This window comes from Mustela nigripes, chromosome 6, assembly GCF_022355385.1.
Source record: "Mustela nigripes isolate SB6536 chromosome 6, MUSNIG.SB6536, whole genome shotgun sequence".
Classification (NCBI taxonomy): Eukaryota; Metazoa; Chordata; class Mammalia; order Carnivora; family Mustelidae; genus Mustela; species Mustela nigripes.
Genome location: NC_081562.1, coordinates 422,472 through 443,773, shown reverse-complemented (window position 1 = coordinate 443,773; position 21,302 = coordinate 422,472). Strand labels below are relative to the sequence as shown.

The 21,302-nt window shown below is 65.1% G+C and overlaps 1 protein-coding gene across 5 annotated transcripts in view; it reads right to left on the bottom strand.

Annotated features, from left to right (window-relative positions):
* Positions 1-3,708: 3,708 nt before the first annotated feature.
* PLXNB2 (plexin B2) overlaps positions 3,709-21,302 on the bottom strand; it is a 28,819-nt gene continuing 11,225 nt past the window's right edge. For 2 of the 5 annotated variants that reach the window (XM_059401685.1, XM_059401686.1), the window contains exons 2-37: positions 20,943-20,995; positions 15,922-17,008; positions 15,289-15,471; positions 15,075-15,203; positions 14,528-14,628; positions 14,303-14,429; positions 13,835-13,988; positions 13,178-13,292; positions 12,948-13,056; positions 12,766-12,867; positions 12,213-12,305; positions 11,859-11,940; positions 11,621-11,781; positions 11,370-11,518; positions 11,114-11,222; positions 10,870-11,006; positions 10,569-10,739; positions 10,050-10,179; positions 9,732-9,959; positions 9,436-9,612; positions 9,184-9,323; positions 8,984-9,084; positions 8,580-8,809; positions 8,305-8,486; positions 7,785-7,851; positions 7,486-7,632; positions 6,828-6,984; positions 6,591-6,691; positions 6,409-6,493; positions 6,102-6,256; positions 5,850-6,010; positions 5,632-5,779; positions 5,202-5,266; positions 4,980-5,055; positions 4,597-4,671; positions 3,709-4,516 (exon numbers count right to left, since the gene is read on the bottom strand). In XM_059401685.1, the coding sequence (XP_059257668.1) occupies positions 4,412-4,516; positions 4,597-4,671; positions 4,980-5,055; positions 5,202-5,266; positions 5,632-5,779; positions 5,850-6,010; positions 6,102-6,256; positions 6,409-6,493; positions 6,591-6,691; positions 6,828-6,984; positions 7,486-7,632; positions 7,785-7,851; positions 8,305-8,486; positions 8,580-8,809; positions 8,984-9,084; positions 9,184-9,323; positions 9,436-9,612; positions 9,732-9,959; positions 10,050-10,179; positions 10,569-10,739; positions 10,870-11,006; positions 11,114-11,222; positions 11,370-11,518; positions 11,621-11,781; positions 11,859-11,940; positions 12,213-12,305; positions 12,766-12,867; positions 12,948-13,056; positions 13,178-13,292; positions 13,835-13,988; positions 14,303-14,429; positions 14,528-14,628; positions 15,075-15,203; positions 15,289-15,471; positions 15,922-16,995 (5,526 nt within the window). In that variant the 5' untranslated portion in view covers positions 16,996-17,008; positions 20,943-20,995 and the 3' untranslated portion in view covers positions 3,709-4,411. Of the gene's footprint in view, positions 4,517-4,596; positions 4,672-4,979; positions 5,056-5,201; positions 5,267-5,631; positions 5,780-5,849; positions 6,011-6,101; positions 6,257-6,408; positions 6,494-6,590; positions 6,692-6,827; positions 6,985-7,485; positions 7,633-7,784; positions 7,852-8,304; positions 8,487-8,579; positions 8,810-8,983; positions 9,085-9,183; positions 9,324-9,435; positions 9,613-9,731; positions 9,960-10,049; positions 10,180-10,568; positions 10,740-10,869; positions 11,007-11,113; positions 11,223-11,369; positions 11,519-11,620; positions 11,782-11,858; positions 11,941-12,212; positions 12,306-12,765; positions 12,868-12,947; positions 13,057-13,177; positions 13,293-13,834; positions 13,989-14,302; positions 14,430-14,527; positions 14,629-15,074; positions 15,204-15,288; positions 15,472-15,921; positions 17,009-19,498; positions 19,523-20,942; positions 20,996-21,302 lie in introns of those variants that run through there. The other 3 variants (XM_059401688.1, XM_059401689.1, XM_059401690.1) reach the window with 2 other exon arrangements.

The following is a 21,302-nucleotide window of genomic DNA, read 5'->3' as shown; positions in this document are numbered from 1 at the left end:
GGTGGGCAGATGGACGCGCTCTGGATCCTGCGCTCGCCCGGCTTCCGGCTCTCGGAGGCCGCTGCGGCCTTGGCGGTGCGGGTCGTCCCCTGGTAACCTTCCGCGGACCAGCAGCGGCCTCCCGCCTCGGTCAGGCCTGGGGACCAGCCCCGTCAGGACCAGGGACAGCGGCGGCACGGGGCGTGGGGGGACGTTTGAGGGGCTGTACCCATAAAAGGCCATCTCCAAATGGGTCTTTCTTGGCTCCTGGTGCCTTTCCTCCTTCTAATCCCCCAGTTGTCACCTCTCCCAGGAAGCCCACCCTGACGTTTCTAGGTACTGGGGGGCTCCTCAGCTACGTAACCGCAGCTCCTCCTCCGCGCACGACACGTTTCCTCGCGTCCTCTCACGGCCCGGGAGGAGGATTCCTCCCGGGGCAATGTTCCTCGTGCCAGCAAGAAGGCCTCCCCGCATCTCTCTAGCGCTCGGGGCCCGCGCCTCGTCATTTCCCCCTTAAAAGTGACAAGTGTGCGGAGACAGCGCTGCCCCGTGACAGGTGTCCCCGGGCCCTCTGTGTCGGGAGAGCGCTGGGGGGCTGCGTCTCCCAGGAAAGTGGGCAGTCGGGCTGTTGCCCGATCTTCTTCCTCTTCCAAACAAACCAAAGCTTGAGTTTTTATGGGAAATGTCCTGATTTTCAAATGCTGGCAGCGAGACGAAAACAAAACACGTCGGCGCAGTACCAGGCAAACGTCACTACCCAGCGAACCCGGACCGTGGCGTCGGCCGAGTCCCAGTCGCGCCAGCCAGCCTTGCACGACCTCGGCCAAGTCCCGAGCCGTCCCCAGCCTCAGTTTCCCCTCTAGGAGCCGGTGTAGGCCGGGCGGTGTTGGGGTGAGGACACCGGGGGCCCCTCCCACAGCCGCCCCACTCCGCGCCTCCTCGGCGGTCCCCGCCCTGCGCTGTGTTTTCCGGGCCGGCTGAGGCGCGCTGGGGTTCCGTGCGGGGTCCGTGGAGCTTCAGCTAAGGCCGGACAGGAGGCTCGTCCAGCAGCGGGCGGCGGGCGCTGACCGTGCGGCCGGGAGAAGGGGGGCGGCCTTTGTTTGCGCCGGGCGGGCGGGGCCCCGGAGGTTCCCCTGGCGATAGGCCCCGCCCTTCCGCCCCGGCCGGAGGGGTGGGGTTGTGCCGCCCCTAGGGGAGCCCGGGCCCCTCCTCGCGGTCAGGCCCAGCAGAGACCCTCGGTCATGATTCATCCTCGGGTGCCCACCTGGTCCCCAGGACCCAGGCCAGGCTGCCTTCTGGGGAGGGTCGCGGTTGTAATACTGATGAGCAGCAACCAGGGGGTTTCCTGGGTGGTTAGGGTGGGGAGAAGACACAGGGCCAGACAGATCAGGAAGTCCCCTGGAGAGGGGACACCGGTGGAGCTGGGGCAAGCGTCCACAGTCCTCCCTCTCCAGGACTGAGCTGGGTCACAGACAAGTATGGTGGCTGGGCTGGGGGGTTGTGGCTGGCTGTGTGGGGCCATGGCAGGGTCCCACAGGCTGATAGGGAGCCCTACTGGACATGTTCACAGCACGACCCTGGCCAGCCCGTCCAGAACGACTGTTGCGTGGTGCGAGTGAGAAAGGCCTGAGTCCGGAGGTGGTGGTGGCTTGGAAGGGAGAGCAGCAGGGGTGGGGGGCGGCAGGTGCTTCAGGTGTGAGCAGGGAGGAGTGGGGAACCCAGGCAGAAGAGCTTCCTCCCCAGACATCAGCCTGGGGCCTCAGGACCCTCATCCCCAGCTCTCTTGACCACACCCCCGCCCCGGGATTCTCGAGTAGCCGTCAAAATCAAGACTGCATTCCTCATCTCCATGTCCACTTCTCCCCTCCACTGGCCCAGGCCACCCTTTTTTGGCTAGTTGCTGGTCTCTTGGCTGTACTTCTGAGGTCAGAACTTCCTACTGTGGTCCTGTCATAGGGGCCAGGGGATGGGCGGGGGTGGGGTGGGGTTCGTGCTGTTTAGCAAGCAGTGCATGGTTTGGGGCTGTTTTCTACAACTTGGAAGGTCACTGAGGTTGTGTGCGGCTTCCTCCCGTCCCTGCCTCCCTGATCCCCACATTAGGAGGAAATGGGGAAGTGGAACTAGGAGGGCGGGTCACCCCCCCGTCTGTCAGCATCCTGAATACTTGAGGCTGGCCTGTCCTCCCCCACAGTGCCTTGCCCCCCAACATGCATGCCCAGTGTCTACCCTTCACTGGCCCCATGATAGGACAGCCCCCCTGGATCCCTTCACACTCCTGTCCTCCAAGGGAGGTCACCTCATCTCTGGGACCTGCAGCCTTTCCTCTCTAAGCTTCACAGAATATAGGCGGTCCTCAGTGACCCAGCTCTTGCCTGGCTGTCCTGTCCAGCATGGGGAGGGAGGGAAGAGCGGCTTGTGGACTTTCAGTCTGGAAGCCAGGCCTCTAGGTCCCCACCTCGTTGCCCCAGGCATCCACAGCTTAGCGCTTTCCACCTGCTTCTGGACAGCTGAATCTTGGGGAACATAGCACGGGTCATAACCATGTCATTTTTGGGGTCCTGGGATAGGGGATATCAGTTGTTTGCCTAGTACCCCTTCCTTGTGGGGGATACCCACACCTGTTCCACGTGGCTTGAGTGGGGCTGCCCCCTGTGCACCCGGCCCATCCCCAGCCACAGCCACAGCGATGCCCCAAGTGGAGGAGAGGGGAGCCTGTCAGCAGCAGCCCCCCAGTCCGAGGACATAGCAGCGCATGCTGGGAAGAGTTCAGACACATGGAAACATGTGAGCACCTGGACCCAGCCTTACCTGAAGCTGGACGGATCACAAAATCCCCTTTCTGCTGGGGGGTGTCCTTGAAGCAAAAGAACTCTCTCAGGGCAGGCTCTGAACAGTGTGTATTTATCAAATGAAGCGACCGGACATGCTGATGCTGTGTGTGCTTGGACATGTATGTGTGCCTGGAGGCTGTGGGGTGGGACATTTCACTGCTGCACCCCTGCATGCAACACGGGGATTGGGAGCAAACCCCTTCCCCCATCACCAGAATCCAAGACAACCCCCTCCCCTCAGGCATGGGCAAAGGTACCCTCACTCTCCCTTACATGGCCTTTCAGCCTGACTTATGCCCTAAGTCATCCTGGAGCTGTTCTTGGGACCATAGAGCTGACCCAATAGCCCCACAGCCTAAGGAGGGGGACACAGGCCCTCTCTCCCAGAGGCATGCCAGTGTGTGCTGTGGTCTGCACACAGCAGTAACTTAATGTGTGCTGGCTGGACCATGTCTGTGAAGTACCCCTTCTTAGAAAAGAGGACACCCTCTCTGGGTGCTCAGGGTCCAGACAGTAAGCCCAAGCCACGCCTACCCTAATCCCGGGGGCAGGACCTGTCACTCAGCCCAAGGAAGACAGGCGAGGGCTGTCCGACCAGCAGATGGCGCAGGATCCTCCCAACCGCAGCCGACCCTCCCCACCTCCCCGTCTGCAGCCAAACTGTTCCAGGATCCAGACCCCGTGGCCCAGGCCTGGAGCAGGGGCGGAGCAGGGAGGGTGTGGACTCCCGGGGCACATTCTCCTGCCCCCACTGCCACCCTGTGGCCCAGAGGAACCCCCTGCCCACCTGGGCCAGTGTCCACAGAAAGACCTTCAGCAGGACAAGCCTGGGAAGGCGGGGGAAGAGGCAAGCCACGAATCTGCGGCCCCCCAGGAGGAAGCCAGCCAACCAGCAGAGTGAAAAAAACAATTGTATTTGATTTATAATTAACAAAATTTACAAAAGGGGGTGGGGGTGAGGGTGGTCCTGGCGGCACTGCCGGGACCCCTCAGACCTGGCCAGGGCCTCCAGGACAGCCTGTCTGACAGGCACCTGGGCCTCGACGTCTGACGTCCAGCTTGACCTTGGAGGTGGGGCCCGGGACAGGGAGTCCACCCGGAGAGCCCGCGCCCCACAGGACAGGCCAGGTGAGGTCAGGAAGGCGAGTACCGCATTACTTCTCCTGCCCCAGTGGGGCAGACAGACACGGTCTGGGCGCTAGGCCCCGGGGGCCGCGGGCACTCCCAGCACACCCCCAGGAGGCCAAACCCAGGGATCTGAGGCGGCTGCTGGTGCTCAGGCACGACTCAGCGCAGCGCCAGGGGCGTAAGGCACGTTCGCGAATCGCTTGGGAGGTGTGACACAGACACCGATGCTGGTGCTGCAGGGGGGCGCTGGTGCCGGAGGTTGCCAGGCGCTGTGGCTCAGAAGGACGTTACAGCCACCAGACGCCAAGGGCGAGGGCACCCGCAGGCACCCACACGCGGATGCCTGGGGGCTCCTCCTCTGCTGGTGAAAGGGAAGGGCCTCACCACTGGGCCTCAGGTTCCAGGGGTCACCCGATGCCTGACACGGGCCTCACGCACCTGCGCCCAGAGGCAGCGGTGGCAGAGGTCAGAGGTCAGAGGTCTGTGACTTTGTTCTCCAGCGCGGCCGCAATCTGCTGGAGGCGGAAGGCCAGCTGCATCTTCTGGGCGGCGGGATCCTCCTCCAGGGCATTGATGATCTGAGAGGGGGGCCACGTCAGAGCGCAGGCCAGGGAAGGGGACCTCTCAAGTGCCGCCTCCCCCGGAGGATACCCCGTACCTCATCATAGTACTTCTGCGTGTACTGGTAGAGCTGGTGCAGAGCTACCAGGGTGTTGAGGGAGTCTGTGTGCGCCTGGGGACACAGGGACGGGGGGTGTGTGACCCAGCGCGCAGGAGCAGATGGCTACAGACACACGGGGTCCTGGGCGTGTCGGAGGGATGTGGGACATCCACAGACGGGCACACCCCCCCATCCACACAGGCACACTGCTCATACAGCCCTCTCCCCAGGGCACCGCAGTCCCACGTAGGGGGCGGCCCATCTGGCCACCCCCTGCCAAGGACAGTCTCCTGCCCCACATGGCAGGGGGCATCAGGGGAAGGGCAGGGCAGCTCTGTCGGGGTGGGGTCGGCTGCTGCAGCCCCTCCGTCTGCTCTTACCCGGGAAATCTCTGCCAAGTATGTGTTCATGTCCTGGTCGCTGACCTGCACCATCTGTCTGATCCCCTTGTAATAACTGCAAGGGTGTGGGGTACGGTTAGGGAAGGGGTGCGGCCACGGGTCCTGGGGGCTGCAGGGCCTGAACCCCACCCCCACCCCGGGGCCCACTGGGTGGGGTCAGGGCTGGGGGCCTGGGTCTGGCTGGGGGCGGGGAGCACTCACTCCTCCACCATCTTCTTGTAGGTGGAGATCTCCTTGGCGTAGAGCAGCTTGTTGCTGGGGGAGTCCTGCGGGGGACAGAGCCAGGTGCCCAGCCGCTCAGCTCGAACACACAACAGAGAAGGGAAGGGGAGTGGGGAACAGAGGTCCGACCGGGGAGCCACCCTTGCCCAGCCCTAGACAGGGGGAGCTTCCGATTCTGTGGGCTCCCACGTGAGGCAGAGGTGGGGCGTCCCAGGCTGCCCGCCTTTCTCCCCAGCCCGCACACCGCAGGGAGCCTCCTCCCCGCCGGGCTCCTCAGCCCTGCACCAGCACAGCACCAGCCCGGCACCAGCACAGCACCAGCCCGGCACCAGCGTCCCCGGGGCCCTCCAGCCACAGCCACACCGCGGCCCCGGCTCCACCCGCCCTCCGGCTCGCGGCGCCCACTCACGCGGCTCAGCTTGTGCTCGGTGCGCGTGCAGGCGTCCATGAAGGTCTGGGCGATGACGGACAGGGAGGCGTCCACCACCTCGTGCACGTGGACGTCGAAGACAAAATGCGGGTTCTTGAGGACGTTCACCCAGAACCGCAGCGGCAAGCTGAGGCAGAGCGGCGGAGTGAGGGGCGGCTGAGGCCGGGGCGAGGGGCCGCGGACGGAGCAGCACCCACCTGTTGGTCTTCCAGATGTGGACGGTGTCCTCGTCCTTGATGTCGTGCCTCTCTGCCTGCTCGTCCAGGAAGTCGAAGAAGTACTTCACCGCCGGTGGGACGGCGAGCCCGGGTGCCAGGACGCTTTGGAAGAAGTTGTCCACAAACTGCTGCAGGGTGCCCTGCAGGGGTGGGGGAGGCGCTCAGCATCGCCCGCCAGCACCGCCCGCCAGCACCGCCCCAGCCCGCCAGCGCACGGGCCACCACGCCCACCTTGACGGACAGCAGGCGTGTCAAGTAGATCTCCGTGATGGCCTTGGTGCGCTCCTTCTCCTTCACGCTGCCTCGCTTGGACCTGCCTTCCTCCACCTCCTCTGTGGGCCGCACCAAGTGCCACACGCGGTTCTCCTCCTCCAGGAGGGCGTGGCCTGGGGAGGGGAGGGAGGGGCGGTGCTGGAGGATGAGGGCTGGAGCTCAGCAGCCCCCCACCCTGCCGTGGCGGCCGAGGGTGGGCACTGGTCCACGCAGACCTCCGGAGCCGACAGGAGCCCAGGGCAAAAGCAGGGGCGGGGGTACTCACGCTCCCCGGGCAGGTCCGGCTGGCTGTCCTCAGGCTGCTGAGAGACTCCCACAGTGGACAGGATCAGAGTGGCTCCGTCCCGGACCTGGGGCACGCGGTCATGAGGGCGGGTGTCGCTAGGCAAGGAGCCCGCTCTCCCTGTGCCCAACGGCCCCCTCCCGCCCCCACCCACTGGCACTCACGTTGTAGTGCATCAGCGTGTTGATGCGCTTCCATCGGCCCTCCCGCTGAGACGTCAGGTCCAGGTCTGACAGGATCTGGGCTGTAGACCCAGGACGCCACTCTGGAAGGACACAGCCCGGCACCTGGAGCCCGGCACCTGGAACCCAGCTCCCTGGGGCTGTCCCGATACCCGCCCCCTGCCCAACCAGCCTCTGAGGGCAGGACCCCTCTCCAGGGAACACAAGGGCCTTGCTCACCAAGGACCACACTGTCAGCCCTGGGCCAGCGGGAGCAGGGCCGCGCCCGGTACACCTGGTCAATGATCTTTTCCTTGACCTGGGAGATGGTGTCACAGTTGAGGACCTTGACGGGGACAGCATCGGCCCCTTCGTCCTGCACGATCACGCTCACCGTCTGCCGGGGGACACGGTGAAGAGTCAGCATAAGGGCCCTTGCTCTCACGGGCCACCAGTGTGGAAGCAGACTCACGGCCACACCATCAAGTGGGGCGGGAGTAGCTCTGAGCCCCTAGAGCACCCAGAGTAGCACGGCCTGGCCCTGTCCCAATCCCGGGCTCCACAGGACAAAGAACAGAGCAGCTCGGGGACTGGCTGGCTCCCGGGCACCACGTGCCCCACGCCATCTCCCACCTGTGCACACAAGCTCAACACCAGGCACACGCGGACACCCAGGCCCCACACAGACCTGGGGCAGACCCAGGTGCCCAGGACACATAGAGCCTCTCTCTAGAGACAACTGCGAGAGACCCACAACCCCTGTCCGAACTCAGCTGGGCCCACGTGAATCCCCCAACACCATCCAGCTTCTGGGACTGCGGCTGGGCCCAGAGCCCAGCGCCACGGAGAGCAGTCTCTGAGCTCCCCCAGCCCCCCGGCCCGCGGCCCCAGGGCTCACCAGGGGCGCGTATTCCACGTCGTCCCCCAGCAGCCCCGTGTCATTGAGGGTGTATTTGGCCTTCTTCTGCACAGCGTCGACTGGCCCCTTCTCCACCTGGTGCTTGATGGCCTTGAACAGCTTGTACAGAGGCTCGCCCGCACTGTCCTGGGAGGACAAAGAGCAGCTCAGCCATGGGTGGGAACGTCCACGCCAGAGCCGTGGGTGATGCTGCACAGGCAGGCGGACCTGTGTGGGGTGGGCGGGGAGCGCACAACCACATTCCTCCCCGACCCTGGCCAGGCCCCCCCGGAGCCCACCTTGAGGTACTGGTAGAGGCAGATGGACATCCAATTGGACAGCATCCTTTCTACCACCGTCTCAGACCTGCAGGGGCCGAGAAGTGTTTCCCTAGGGACCCCTCAGTGCCCTTGGGCCCAGCCAGCTCCTCCAGGCACCCACAGCACGTGCATCCAGGCCCTGGGTCCCCGTCAGAACGGACGCACGCAGCCTACAGTGACCCTAGCGCTCGACTCCTCCCCATCCACCCCATCCCACCAAGAGTTGACGCCAAGGGGACCAGCAGAAGCTCACGTATCCTTCCTCCCTATCTGCACTGCCTGCATCTATCTGCTGGCAGCCCAGGTACTGGGGTCACCCCCGCCCCGCCCCACTGCCCTCTGCGTGCCCCTGCCCCGTCCGCACTGTCATCCGTGCACCCGGACCAACCCCGTGGCCACCCACCCTGCACGCAGGCCCCGCCCCCAACCATCCGCGCGCCCCGCCCCTCCGCCATCCTTGGGGCATGTGCCCCGCCCACACCCCCTGCAGCCCACACACCTGCGTAGCATCAGCTTGGGGTTCTTGGCCACCACGTACTGCTCCATGAGCTCCAGGAAGAGCGTGCGCATGATGTCTGTATAGTACTCCAGCTTCCCGTGCAGCGCCACGGTGAGCAGGGACGCAAAGTAGACCTTGGCGCGGGCGGAGAACTCACGCTGGCTCTCCAGGGTGTGAATGAACTGCGAGGGTCGCCAGGCAAAGCCTCCGTGAGCACCTGAGCCCGGTCTCTGCCTGGCCCTCCCCACGCCGCCCTGTGGACCGGCCCCACTCACAGTGACTAGGAAGGACTTGCTGTTGAGCAGGTTGGAGAACTGGTACAGAGCCTGCTCCACCACAGGTCGCCGCGACTCTGGGATGTCCAGCCTGCCTGTGATCATCACGTCCTTGTCGCCGTCCTTGGAGGGCAGGAAGAAGACGCGGTCGGTGTAGGTCTTGTAGTCCAGCACGGGGATGCCTGCCTCGTGAACGTCATTGGTCTGGTCCTCCATCTCGATCATCAGGTCTGAGGGGAGGCCAGTGTGAGGCATCCCAGCCGCTGGCCACCCCGCCCACCTCTGCCTTTCCAATGTAAGCTTCTTTCAAGAACGTCCTCCCTCCCAGTCCCCAAGAGGTGTCCTTGGGGACTCCAGGGTCCAGGCAGCCCGAGGGTCCTGCCCGCCCCGCCAGGCCGCCCCACCTGTGAACTCCTTTTTGCAGCGGTCGCGCACGCTCTCCTCCAAGCCCTCCAGCTGGGACTTGATCTTCTCGTACTCACGCTCCGCCTGCTGGCTCTTCCTCCTGCGGGCACAGGGAGGTTAACAGGGCCTGGCCTGGCTCAGGCCACCTGGTGGCTCAGAGCTTGTGTGGCGTGCTGGGTGTGTGGCCGGAGGGACTCACCAGTAGCAGTAGACAGACACGGCAATGACCGCCACCATGGGCACGATGACCAGCGGCAGGATTAGGCTGAGCGGCACGTCGCTCACCCTCGTGTCGTACTCCACGCGGCCCAGCACCCACTCTCGGGAGCCAAACTTCACCTGCGGGGCAGGGCAGGCTCAGTAGGGCCAGGTGCGGCTCCACCAGGGCACCAGGGAACTGACCGGCATCTGGCCTGCCCCGCCCCAGCTGCACCGGCACGACCGCACGCACAATGAACTCCGGCAGGTTGTGGGTCGTGTCCCGCTTCTGCCGCCGCTTAGGGGGCGGCTGCACCTCTGGGGGTTCACAGTACAGGTCCGTCTCGGTCAGCGTCTTCATGATGCAGCGCTCGGCACCCACGAAGGCCTCGGCCTCGTGGAGTGTCATTGCCTTGTTCAGGTTAGTGCCCTGTGGGGGTCATGGGGAGCAACACAATGACCGGGAGGGAGGCAGGGCCACTGGGGCCGACTTGGCCCAGACCTCCAGCCGCCTCCCCTACCAACCCCCGGGCAGCGGCCAGTCCTCACCCGGGCATGGATGAGCTTGTTGACCTGCTTCTTGACTCCCCCCGTGAAGTTCTCAAAGGTGGGGTCGGCCACGTACTCGAAGGCACCGGCCTCGGTCCTGAGCAGGGCCCGGTGCCCGTCCATCTGGATGAGGGCTGTGAGATTGTAGGCCTCGGGCTCCTCGGGGACCGCGGGGGACGAGAACACGACCTTGGAGTCGTTGTAGAATGTGTACTCCGTGCCCACGACCTGCAGGCCGAGGCCAGGCCGTCAGGCCCCATCCCTACCCTGCACTTCCCAAGGGGACCACGCCGGAGCAGAGCCAACACCAGGACTGACCGTCACGGGCTGCAGAGGCCCGGCCTCCCGCCGCCGCCGCCAGGACTGCAGGGGCTCAGCTATGACCACCATGGCGAATCTCTGCACCAGGCTGAAGCCCTGCCCTGTGACGTTGATGCTGCGGCCGCCACTAGGGACAGGGGTGGGCAGTGCCTGAGCGGGCCTGGCGTGGCGAGCCAGCTCCCCCACCCAAATTCCGGCCACGCAGTGGGCTGGCTGGGGGAGGGCAGGGCCCGGAGCCCCGACCCCTCTCTGCTCTGAGGTAGAGTGGGAGGTCAAGCTCTGAGCACAGGACCACGGGCACTGCCATCACTTGTCAGAAGTGGGGGGGCCTGCCCACGTGGGTTTCTAGGAGGAAGCGGATCTGGGGACACAGTGGGTTCTCTGATGGACCGGCCCCATGATGTCCTCATGAGCCTGGTGGGCAGAGGACTCCTGGGGAAGTAGCGGAAGGGGGTGGGTGTGGGGTGGGGTCCCCCAGCTGGCACCACTGTCCCCAGGGAGGGGAGGAGGCCACACCTGACAAAACTTCGCAGCGGTTCAAAGGCCCGCAGCACTGGGTTCTCGCGGTAGGTGAAGACAACAGCGGGGCTGGACACCCGGGAGCCGCCGTAGTAAACCTCCAGTGGCAGCTCGCCCAGCACGGGCTGGGGGCCAGTCACACACTGGAGCTGGGCCCCGAACTGCGTCCTGGTGGGGGGGGTAGCCACTGTCAACCCCAGGCCCAAACCGGGGTGGGGGTCAGCAGATCAGGCTACTTCCACTGCCCACTCCGGCCAGACTGAGGGCCAGAGAGCCCTAGCCTGCAGATGACACGCACACTTTACAAGGGACGTCATTGAGGGTCACCCGCACGTCCTCTGCAGAGCCTGTGTCCAGGTGGGTGCCGCTGATGGTCAGTGTGGTGCCCCCTGCCTGGGGCCCCTGCTTTGGCTCCACGCGGAGAGGCTGCGGCTGCTAGAAGAGCAACGGATGCACTCGGATTGGCCTGGGGCGTTGGGGACTCGGCCCACCCCAGCCCACGTCAACACACAACCCTCCAGGTCAAAAGGCCAGGCCCCTACCTGGTAAGTGAACTGGACGTGGGCAGGCGAGTGGCCCAGCTTCCCGCTGACATTCACCACGACCCCCCCGGTGATGGGCTCCGGGGCTGCCTCGACAGCGCACACGATCCTGGACTCCCAGACAAGGCAGCACAGTCCGCAGTGGGTGTGCACATCCTGGGCACCCACGCATGTCCGCCTCCCACCCTCCCCCGAGCACCGGTTGCCTGCGCCCCCAGCACAGCCAGCGCTGCCAGACTGCAGGCGAGCCACTCACCGTGTGGACACGGAGTAGCGCTCCGGCTCGAAGATGCAGTTCCGGCCCGCCACACTGACCGTCTTGACATCCTCTGCTCTGACCCCCAAATTGGACCCAAGGATGGTGACCCGGATGCCGCCGCCCAGCGGGCCCGTCTCAGGATGAATCTGGAATTGGCGGAGCCCAGCTGACCCAGCCGCTAGGGCAGAGGAGGGGCGGGGCAGCGGCCAGGCCAAGGTTCTCCCCGCCGGGCAGGTGTGGGGGCTCACCCTGGTGATGACGGGCGGCGGGCACTCGGAGGTGCTGTTGCTGCACAGGCCCTCGTACACACAGCGGCCCTGCCCCACACACCACACACACTTGTACGCGGGGTCTGCGGCCAGGCACAGGCTGCAGTCGCTGCGGCCAAAGGAGCAGCTGTAGAGGGTAACTGCGAACGAAGTGGCCAGGTGTCAGGGGGTCACCTACTTCCTGCTCCCCGGCCACCCCCGTCACCGCCCCGCCTACCTTGGAGCTTGCTGTCGACATTCTTGCCGTAGGATTTGACATACAGGTGCAAAGGCAGAGTCTCGTTGGCGTCGTGGGACAGCTGCAGGAACACGCAGGGACCCGCTGGACTCCCCGCTCCCCCCCCTGCATCTGGACCACACAGTCCCCCCCACAGCTGAGGGGCAGCAGGGGGAGGCCTCCAGGGGCAGCAAGCTGTGGCCTCAGACCGATCACGATCACTGATTGCAGGGAGGTGGGAATCACACAAACGTCCCAAGGCGCCCCAGCCCCCGTGCACCCCTACCCCGCCTGTGCCCCCAAGACCCTTCCCCGGGATCCAGCGGCGCGGCCCGCCCGCCCTGGGAGCCGCACCTTCGGGGTCCGAAAGAAGAAGGTCCCCGGCTCCTGCGCGCTCACCGGCTCCTCGAACTTGAGCACGTCACTGCCCACGTACAGGGAGGACCCCTGCAAGGTGGTGTGGTCAGGACCCCCCACAGACCTCCCGGCCCTCTGGGGGCCCACGGCCACCCACTGGGCTGACCACCGGCTGCTCCTGGATGTGCCCGTCTTGCTGAGACCCAGAGCATGTTGCTGAGACCCAGAGCACGGCCCACTCCCCCTCACCAAGCAGCGTCCCGGCCACTCAACGTGCCCAGCTTGAACCCCACTGGTCTCCTGCTCTCTATGTTCTCGAGGTCCATTTGAACGCCACCCCATTCTGGCCTCTCTGCTGCCTTCTGGGCCCAGACACACACGGAGCACCTCCCTTGTGTGCCGGGTCCCAAGCCCAGGAAAGCTCAAAGGTGCACCAGACACCTGAACTTTGGTTTTGCAGGAAAATGCTCTGAAGGAGCCCCACGGACTCTCCACCAACCCCCACGGCCCCTGCTGGGCTCCCTGGCCGGTACCCCACAAGCCCTGCCACCTTCACTGTGTCCAGGTTCTTGCCCTGGAAGGTCACGTCCGTCTCGTGGTTCATGGGAATGACCAGTGGGCTGGGGTTCAGGAACTGAGGGCAGTTGTCCTCCTGGAGAGAAGAAAGCTGGTCAGGGGCCGCATGGCCACAGCCAAGCAACACAGCCTCCGCACGGGGAGTACGACCCTCACCATGTGGGCGCGGACGATGCCCTCCTCGGGGTTGGGGGAGGCCTCCCGGCACTCGTGGTAGCGCAGGTCCCACTGGCAGGTCCAGCGGTTGCTTGCACACGAGATGCACCTGGAGAAGAGGGTGGTGAGGAGCGCGGGGCCCACCGGCCCCCGGGGGAGGGGGTGGTGAAGGGCGCAGGGCCCGGAGCAGGGACCAGGTGACAGGCGCACCAGGCCAGCGAGACACTCACGGCAGGTTCTCTGCCAGGCTCATGGCCTCCCGGCAGTCGTAGAAGGGATACAGGTGGGACGTGAGGAAGACGCTGCCGCGTCGGAACAGCAGCTGGATGTTCACAGCCACGTGGTCTGCGGACAGAGACCAGGGCAGCATCAGGTGGGGGCCTCAGCGCGCAGGGTGAGGCTGGTGGGGTGGGGGCAGGGCAGGTGGGCACGGGGCCTCTGCAGCCCAACCCTCGCCCCATCGGAGCTCCCACAGGCCCCGGGGAGATCTCTGGTCTGTGACTTGCCCGGGCTCAGCCAGGCCTGCCCATGCTCTCAGATCTCGGCTCCGGGGCCGGCTCCCAGGGCTCTGCGCTCCTCCACCCTCTCTCTGTCCCTGGAGGCACAAAGGCTCGTGGATCCTCAGTTGTAAAGGCCCTGCCTGCACCAGTGAGCTGCCCTCGGAGCCCCCACCATCTCAGGCCGGACAGGGCTGGGGAGGCCTAAGGGGTCTCTGCCTGGACAGCAAAGCCTAAAGCTGGGCACCCCTGTGGTGCCGAGAGCACACGGCCCCCTCTCCCACGGCTCCAGGGCCCTCCACCTCAATCGACTGAGGCAGGGGTGTCTCGGCCTCAGGCTGCACCGCTGGGACCGGAGGTGCCCACCCGGCAGCTGCATGGGGGCCTCACCGTGGCCGGGCGGCGTGTCAGGGATGGTATGTGGGGAGTTGCAGATGACGGCGTCCTCCTCCACGCGGGCCGGGTGCGCGGGAGAGTCACCAAAGAGGCACAGCAGTTCATCTTCCTCGCTCAGGGCCGGGAGGGGACGGACAGTCAGCTGCACCTGGGGAGGGGCGCAGCTCCCACGAGAACCTCTCCGCACAGGGTGCGTGTGCACGTCCTGCTCTCCAGCACTCCTGTGCGTGCACACACTGATCCCTTGGAATAGACTCCGTCGCACTGGGAGCAGGGCCCCCCAGGTCACAGGGGCCAGGGAACCCAACAAAGGAAAGGTTCCCTGTCCTCAGGCTCAGCGCCCAGAACCCAGGCCAGAGAGAGAGAACACGCCGCGGTTCTCCCCGTGGACCCAACAGCCCCAGGCCAGCAGGAGACCCACCCCTGCCCAGCACCAGGGCCATGCCCAACTGCACCACGCACCTCCCCCTGGGCCCGCCGGCTCATGTTCTGTGGCTGGGCCCCGGTGATGGCTACACAGGACTCGTCCCGGCTCCACAGCCAGTGGCCACTCTCCTCGGCCCGTGAGCACTCGGCCCTCCTGGTGCATCTAGGGGGCAAGGGGTAGTTTTAGTCATGGGCCCTGTCAGCCACACCCCCAGGCCCCCCCGGGGCAGGGCCGAGACCCCTGGAGTCCTGGACACTCACCGTCCCTCAATGACGCACCAGCCACAGTAGGGGTCCCGAGAGCTGTGACACTGTTCGCAGGTCGGGTAGCTCAGACAGTCCTGCACAGGGAACCGGAAAACCTGAGGGCAACAGGACGGTGAGTGGGACGACAGCAGCCACCAGGGCCTGGCTCTTCGGCCCGGGTCTTCCTCGGCCACACCTTTCTGAGCTTTAAAAGCCTGATACCAATGCAAGGCTCACTGGTGAGGGTCCAGAAGCAGCTGCCCTCCAGGCTCTGGCGGGCCTGCCCTGTGGCTGTTGTTGGCCTAGGATAATGTGGGGTCCCAACTGTGGTCCCAGTGGACTGGGGGGCCTCGCCCATGAGCTCTGTCTGAGCTCAGAGGGCTGCACAGGCCCCTTCTGTCAGCATGGAACTGGGGCAGGGCCACAGACGAAGCGAGTCTCCGACAGAAGGCCGGCACCAGGGGGACGAGGGAACTCCTCCCGTCCCGCTCCGCACCTCTCCAGGCTTCTGACAGTGGCCTGGACCCGCGATGCCCCTCCCCCAGGGACTGCCGAGGCCCACCTTGTCCTGGGTCATGGTGTAGAGAAAGGCCAGATCCGGGGACAGCACCAGGTCCCGCTTGATTCTCTTGTTGATCTCTACAAGGATGGAGCCGTACTCCGCAGAGCTGCCATCTGGGGCAAGGTACACCTGCGGGGCGAGGGCAGGAGTGTGAGATGCGGGTCTTGCGTGGATGGCCCCCCAGGGAGCGGCCCAGCCCCAGCCCAGGCCTTACCTTGAGGACCCGGCCATCCGAGGTGCCCAGGAAGGCAACAGTGTGGCCGTGCTCAGCGGTCACCACCACAGCCGTCAGGTTCAGGCCACCACGGTGCAGCACGGCCGTCGCTGTGAGTCCATCTCTGCTGCCCAGCGGGTAAGGCAGGTGCTCAGAGCCACACGGGAAGCTCTCACTGGCGGCCTGTGGACCAGGGGTCAGCTCTGGGCACAGATCCCCCAGCTCTGGACGCCCCCCCCTACGAGGGCTCCCAGGATATGCAGTCCCCACACACGTCCCCAGGACCATGGGCCACAATCAGGGACACCACCCAGGTAGGCAGTGATGCACGCCCGACTCCCAGGTTCCCTGTCTTCTGGCTCAGTGCCCAGAGCCCAGGCCAGAGGGAGAGACCCCATGACCCAACAGCACCTGCCTGCTGGACTAGGCTGAGGACAGAGAGGCAGACACCAGGAAGAAGCAGGGCCCATGGGTGGGACCTGACACAGTGACACGTCACACACACACACACACACTCTCTCGCCGGGCCCTCCCGAGCAGGGGAGGGGAACACACCCACGAGAGCAACAACACACAGACCCACAGGGACGCAGGTGAGCCAGGCCTCTGCGAGGAGGTGCTGAGGTCACATACCGGCCCGTGGCCACCACACTGGATTTCGCCGTGGAAGGGCTTGTAGAAGGTGTCGCGGCCCACGTCCCGGGTGCCTGTGTAGCAGGCGTTGCGGCTGGCCTCCATCTTGGCATGGACCTCGTCCAGCGGGAACAGGCAGAGGCCTGCGTGGGGTCCTCCACCGCTCCGGCCATCCCTGCTGAAGACGGCGTACAGCACCCTGCTGGCGCTCAGCCCGGCCACAGAGGCCGCCAAGCAGGTGCCGAAGGCCGGGGTCTGGGGCTCACTGGGGTCAAGGCACTCCAGGTCCATCTCCAGGTAGGAGTAATAGAAGGGGTCCTGCTTGCACATGCGAGCTAGGAGCGTGCGGTTTCGGGGCGGGTGCTTGTCCTGCTGGTTGAAGACGAAGAAAACGTAGAGACCGTCCTCAAAGGCGGCCACGAACTGCTGTGTGTTGGTGGACAGGTACCCGGCCTTGTAGGCGGCGTGGTCGGTATAAGCCTCGAAGGCCTCCCTGCCCTCGGCCCGGTCCAGCAGGCGGGTGCTCACAATGATGCCGTTGTCATGGGGCCCATTGCCTTTGCCCACGAACAGAACCCGCTCGCCACCGGGGCTCGCGGCGCTCACCAGCCCCACCGTGGCCACGCGCTCGTCGTTGCTGGCCACAAAGGACTTCTCGCCGCCGCCGTCCTCGTAGAAGAGGCGCGTGGAGATGTTGCTCAGGGCGCGCAGGGCACAGATCCCCTTGAAGAGGCTCCCGCACTCGACGAGGCGCTTCCCAGGTGGGTCGAGCAGCAGGAGCTGGTTGACGTTGTCGGTCTGAACGGCCTCGTGGCACTGGCTCGGCTCAATGGGCGGCGTGCACTTCTTGTTGTCCAGGGCCGGGCCCGTGGTGGCCTGCTGCTGCAGCTGCAGATCCGCGCTGAGCTGGTAGAGCGCGTTCACAGCTCCCACATACAGCACGCCCGACGCCTCGTCCACAACCAGGTGGTTCAGCTCTGTGTCGCTGCGGAAGACGTCCAGCCTGCGGGGCCGCAGGCCCGCCCCGGTGCCCACCAGGCCCAGCAGGGTCAGGGCCCAGAGCTGCAGAGCCATCACCCCTCGCACCCTGTGGGGAGAGATGAGGGTCAGGGGAGCCCGGGCCCGGGAGAGCCACCCAGCGCAGAGGACGCGTCCCCTTGAGGGTCTCTCTAGACCTGCCTGGGAAACTAGAACAAAGGCCAGCGGGGCTCAGGGCCTCAGAGGACGCGCCAGGAGTGCCCGGCCCTCCTCTGCCTTCCTCCACTTCTGACCAGGCCCACCTGCCCTTCTCCTCTCCAAGGAGACCGACTCCCAGTCCTTCTCAAGAGGTTTGACCTGTAACCCAACCTACCGACCAGAGCCCAGCCACCGCCACTAAGCAGCACAGGTACAGGGTGGCTGCCCCCAGCACGGCCATGATCTCACCTCCTGGGTCTCAAAGCACCTGCAGGCTCACCTCCCAGGGAACGGAGCAGCCCCTCTAGACAGTGTCTGGGCACTCACGCATGTGTCCGCCCACACCGTGAGACCCCGGGGCTCTGTGAGCCCCAAGCACAAGCCCAGGCTGACAGGGCACAGGGCACGCCCCTGCCGGACAGGTGACTTTCCACAGACGGGTCAACCTCGAGGGAGACAGAGGAAGCTGATGAACAGGAGGAACCAATGGTGTGGGCCAGCGAGGGCACATACACACTTTTTTTTTTTTAAGGTAGTCTCAACACCCAACAAGCGGCTTAACTCACAGACCCGGGGTCAAGACTTGCACACTCTCCTGACACACGCATTTAGCCCAGCCCAGCCCTCCCTCCTCCAACCTCTGGGCTCCCTCCCCAGCAGATTCCATCTGCCCTGCCTCCCCTCTCCCCAGGAGACCCTCAGGTGTGGGGCCCTGGGAGGAGTTTCCAGAACCCAGCAGCTCTCTGAGAGGGGAAGAGCCAGGAGACTACAGGGGCATGCTGCCTGCAGGGCTGGGGCTGGGCCAGCCAGTGTGCAGGGGTCCCTCTGAGAACATGTTCTGGATGTTCCCGCACATGTATCCGTGTGTATGAGGGATGAGCTGCTAAAGCCATGGTGAGACGCAGTGTCCCCAAATTAGAGGACCCAGAGCTTATGTGGTTCTCCCTCCCCGATTCAGGGACACAGGGATCTCTGGCCAACTCAGGCAGGGCCATTCTGCCTCTAGGCCTCTTCACCCTGGGGGCTATCCCAGACCTCCCAGCTTGCAGACCCTGCTCTGTCCTGGTCAGAACCCCCAGTGCCACCCTCCGCTGGCACCCCCCCAACTGCCCTCTCCAGACACGGGCATGAGCCCCTGCAGCTGTCACCCTCCCTGAGCACGCCCATCACTGGCAGGACCCTGACGGCCCTCTTGCCTCTCCCGACGCCTGAGTGGGGCAGACACGGCAGAAGGGATGGAGGGACCCAGCCTAGCCTCCCAGACTCCCCAGAACAGACCGCACCGCGCTCGCGGAGGAACTGGTTCTCCCCCTGGGGCCTCCTCACACACCACCTCCCTGGACGCGCTCTTGCCTCTCTACTACCTGCCGACATCCTGCCTTGCCACGCATCCTTGTACCTCTCTCCCAGGAAAGCAGAAAAGCATCTGCTCTGCTCCTTGGCCAGAGGAGACATTTCTCTGGAGCACTGGCTTTGGGCAAAGCTGTGTTTACTGTTATGATTCTTCCATGAGTCTTCCGTCAAGCTGATGTCCTTCCTCTGCCTGGGCCACGAGGAAGCCCCTGCCCAGCGTGGCTATTCACCGTCCCCCTGGCATCCTGCCGTTCCGAGTATCCACAACCTTCCTCAAACCTCTTGAGGAAGTACAACCAAGAAGCAAGCATTGACAAAGTCCTCTCTACCGCTAGGTCACGGCAAGGCTCCAGCCCGAGCAGGACACAGTGGCTGGGGAAGATGCCCCCTCAGCAGGGCAGCCGCCGCCGCTGCGGAGAGCACCCCCCTTGTACTGGAGCGCAAAGCTCTTGCCTGGCCCCCAGCAACCACACCCATGGGTGAGCTGGAGGATGTCCAGAAGGGGACCCAGCAGGGACCTGGCAGGGAACCCCTGGCTGCCTGGGGCAGAAGGCTGGGCAGTACCAGGGTGAAACAAAGGCGGCCCAAGGCAGGGCAGTAGCAGGGAGAGCCAGGGAGACGCTTGGGGATTGAGTCCAGGACAAGAAGAGTTCACCAGCCCTTCAGGGCACCCCGCTGAATGGTGGGGGTCCCTTCTGCCCCTGTGGCTCCCACAGGGAGGAGAGAGCCATTTGGGAGGTCCCCAGGCGTGGAGCCTGACTGTCCCTGACCCTGAGACTTCGCAGAACCAAGCGCACCAGGGCCTGGCCGCTGGCTCAGGCACCCACGGTTTGGTCACTGCCACCGCCCCTCCCCCGCCCCTCCCCGGGAAGGGAAGCGCGCAAGGACCCGCCCCCCCGCCCCATCCCCCCGCCCCTGCGCCGAGCGCCGTGTGGGGGCCCAAAGTCCACTGAGTGGCGCCGGCCAGGGCGAAGGGGGTGTGGGCGTGGGCCTCCTGGCCCCTCGGCCTCGGGCCCAAGCTGGCCCTCCCCCACCCGGCCCCGCTCACCGGCTTCCCCCGTCGTCGCCGCCAAGACCCCGGCCCCTCTCGGCTCCCACCCGCCTGCTGGAGCCCGGAATGAATGGAATGTTCCCGGGGCCCAGGGAGGGAGTGCAGGCGGGCGGGGTCGGGGCGCGGGGGCGGGGCCGGAGCCCTGGCCACCCCTGCAGCAGTCAGACCCACGTGGACCCAAGGAGCCCAGGGCCCCTCTGCTGGTCCACCCGCTGGGCCAGGACTTGAAGACATAGCTGACCCAGTGGGGGAACTCTTGGGGCAATCCTGTTCTGAAAAAGCTTGTCCTGGACCCTCCCTCAGCCTGGTCCTCTGCCCCAGAGCCCCCCAGGGCTGGCCCACCAGTACTGGGTATGGCATCAAGGAGAGCTGGCCCAGATCCCACCAGCAGCATTAACACTGGCCCCGATGCTATGCAGCCCTCCCAGCCACCCTGTGCTGCCCACCACCCACACTCCTGCCTCAGGAACCCCGAGGTGGTGGGCAAAGTGACTCAGATCCCAGTGTTCCAAACTCATCCCCACCCCAGACTGAGCCCAAGTCATCCAGAGTGGCAGGAGGGACCTGGGTCACACTCCAGAGGCAGCAGCTCCCCCACCCACTTCCTGGATAAACAAAGCCTCAGGTGACCTGCCTGGCCAGGTCCCAGAGCAAAGGGTGACCCACCTGACTGGGGAGCTCAAGCCGAGGTGCGGTGCAGGAGGCGCCAGGCACAGCCGGCAAAGCTTCCTGCCGCTAGTGTTCTAGCATTCCTGGAACGGGCGCTTCCTGTTTTGAAAGCAGCCCCAGGACCCCTGGCTCACCGGGACTGGCGGGGATTTCCTTAAGGGCATCAGACAGCCTTCTTCCTGGCTGAAGCCTGGAGGTGCACTTCCAAAAAGTTGCACAGACTCTGGCCTGTTGCTGGCCCAGAACAATGTCTGGACAGGCACTCCTACCCCAAACCTGAATTCCCAGTCCTTGTGCTCCAGAATCCAGCTCTCCTACAGGTCCCACTGTAGAGCCTGCCCTCCCAAGGAAAGTTTGGTCTCAGAGAGCTGGGGGCAGGGGGTGGGGGGGCTGGCTGGCAGTGGCTCCCATGGCAGGACACCTGGTTTGGGGGGTTTAGTTTTAAGATTTGAGAGAGACTGAGCCTGCACACACACGCTTGGGGAGGACACAGAGAGAGGGACAGTGTCAAGCAGACTCCGAACTGAGCAAAGAGCCTGACATAAGGCTCAGTCGCACGACCCTGAGATCGTGACCTGAGCCAAATCCAGAGTCAGAGGCTTAATCGACTGAGCCACCTGGGCGTCCCAGGGCACTTGGAATTGTGCACACTGGGCCCAGTCAGACCAGAGCTTCAGGGTCACCACCCACACCCAGTGGAAGGCACCCCAGCCTGTCCGTGTGGCTGTAGCCCCCCACTGCCTTCCCCAGGTGGGGCCCAGCCTCCACTCACCGAGGCTCCAGTAGTCCAGCTCAGTCTCTGCTCTGGGCCAGCATCAAGATTGTCTAGGAAGCAAAGGAGCAACAGTGGTCTCACCACAAGCCTAGCCTGCCTCCACCTGCCGCCTCTGCGCCACGTCTGGGGGGCGGGGGGCAGCTGTAGCGACCCCACCTGGCATCTGCCGTCATTGAGCAGGAGACCCCCAACACCTTCTGCCTCCTCCACCCTGCCCCCATCACAGTCCGTCCCTCAAACACCAGCCTCTGAGTCCCTTAGTCCAGCATCCCAATGCACACACACCCACTTGGCCTTTCCAGAACACAAGCCTGACACATCCCTCACTCCATTCAAAAAGGCCCGGCTGGGGAAGAA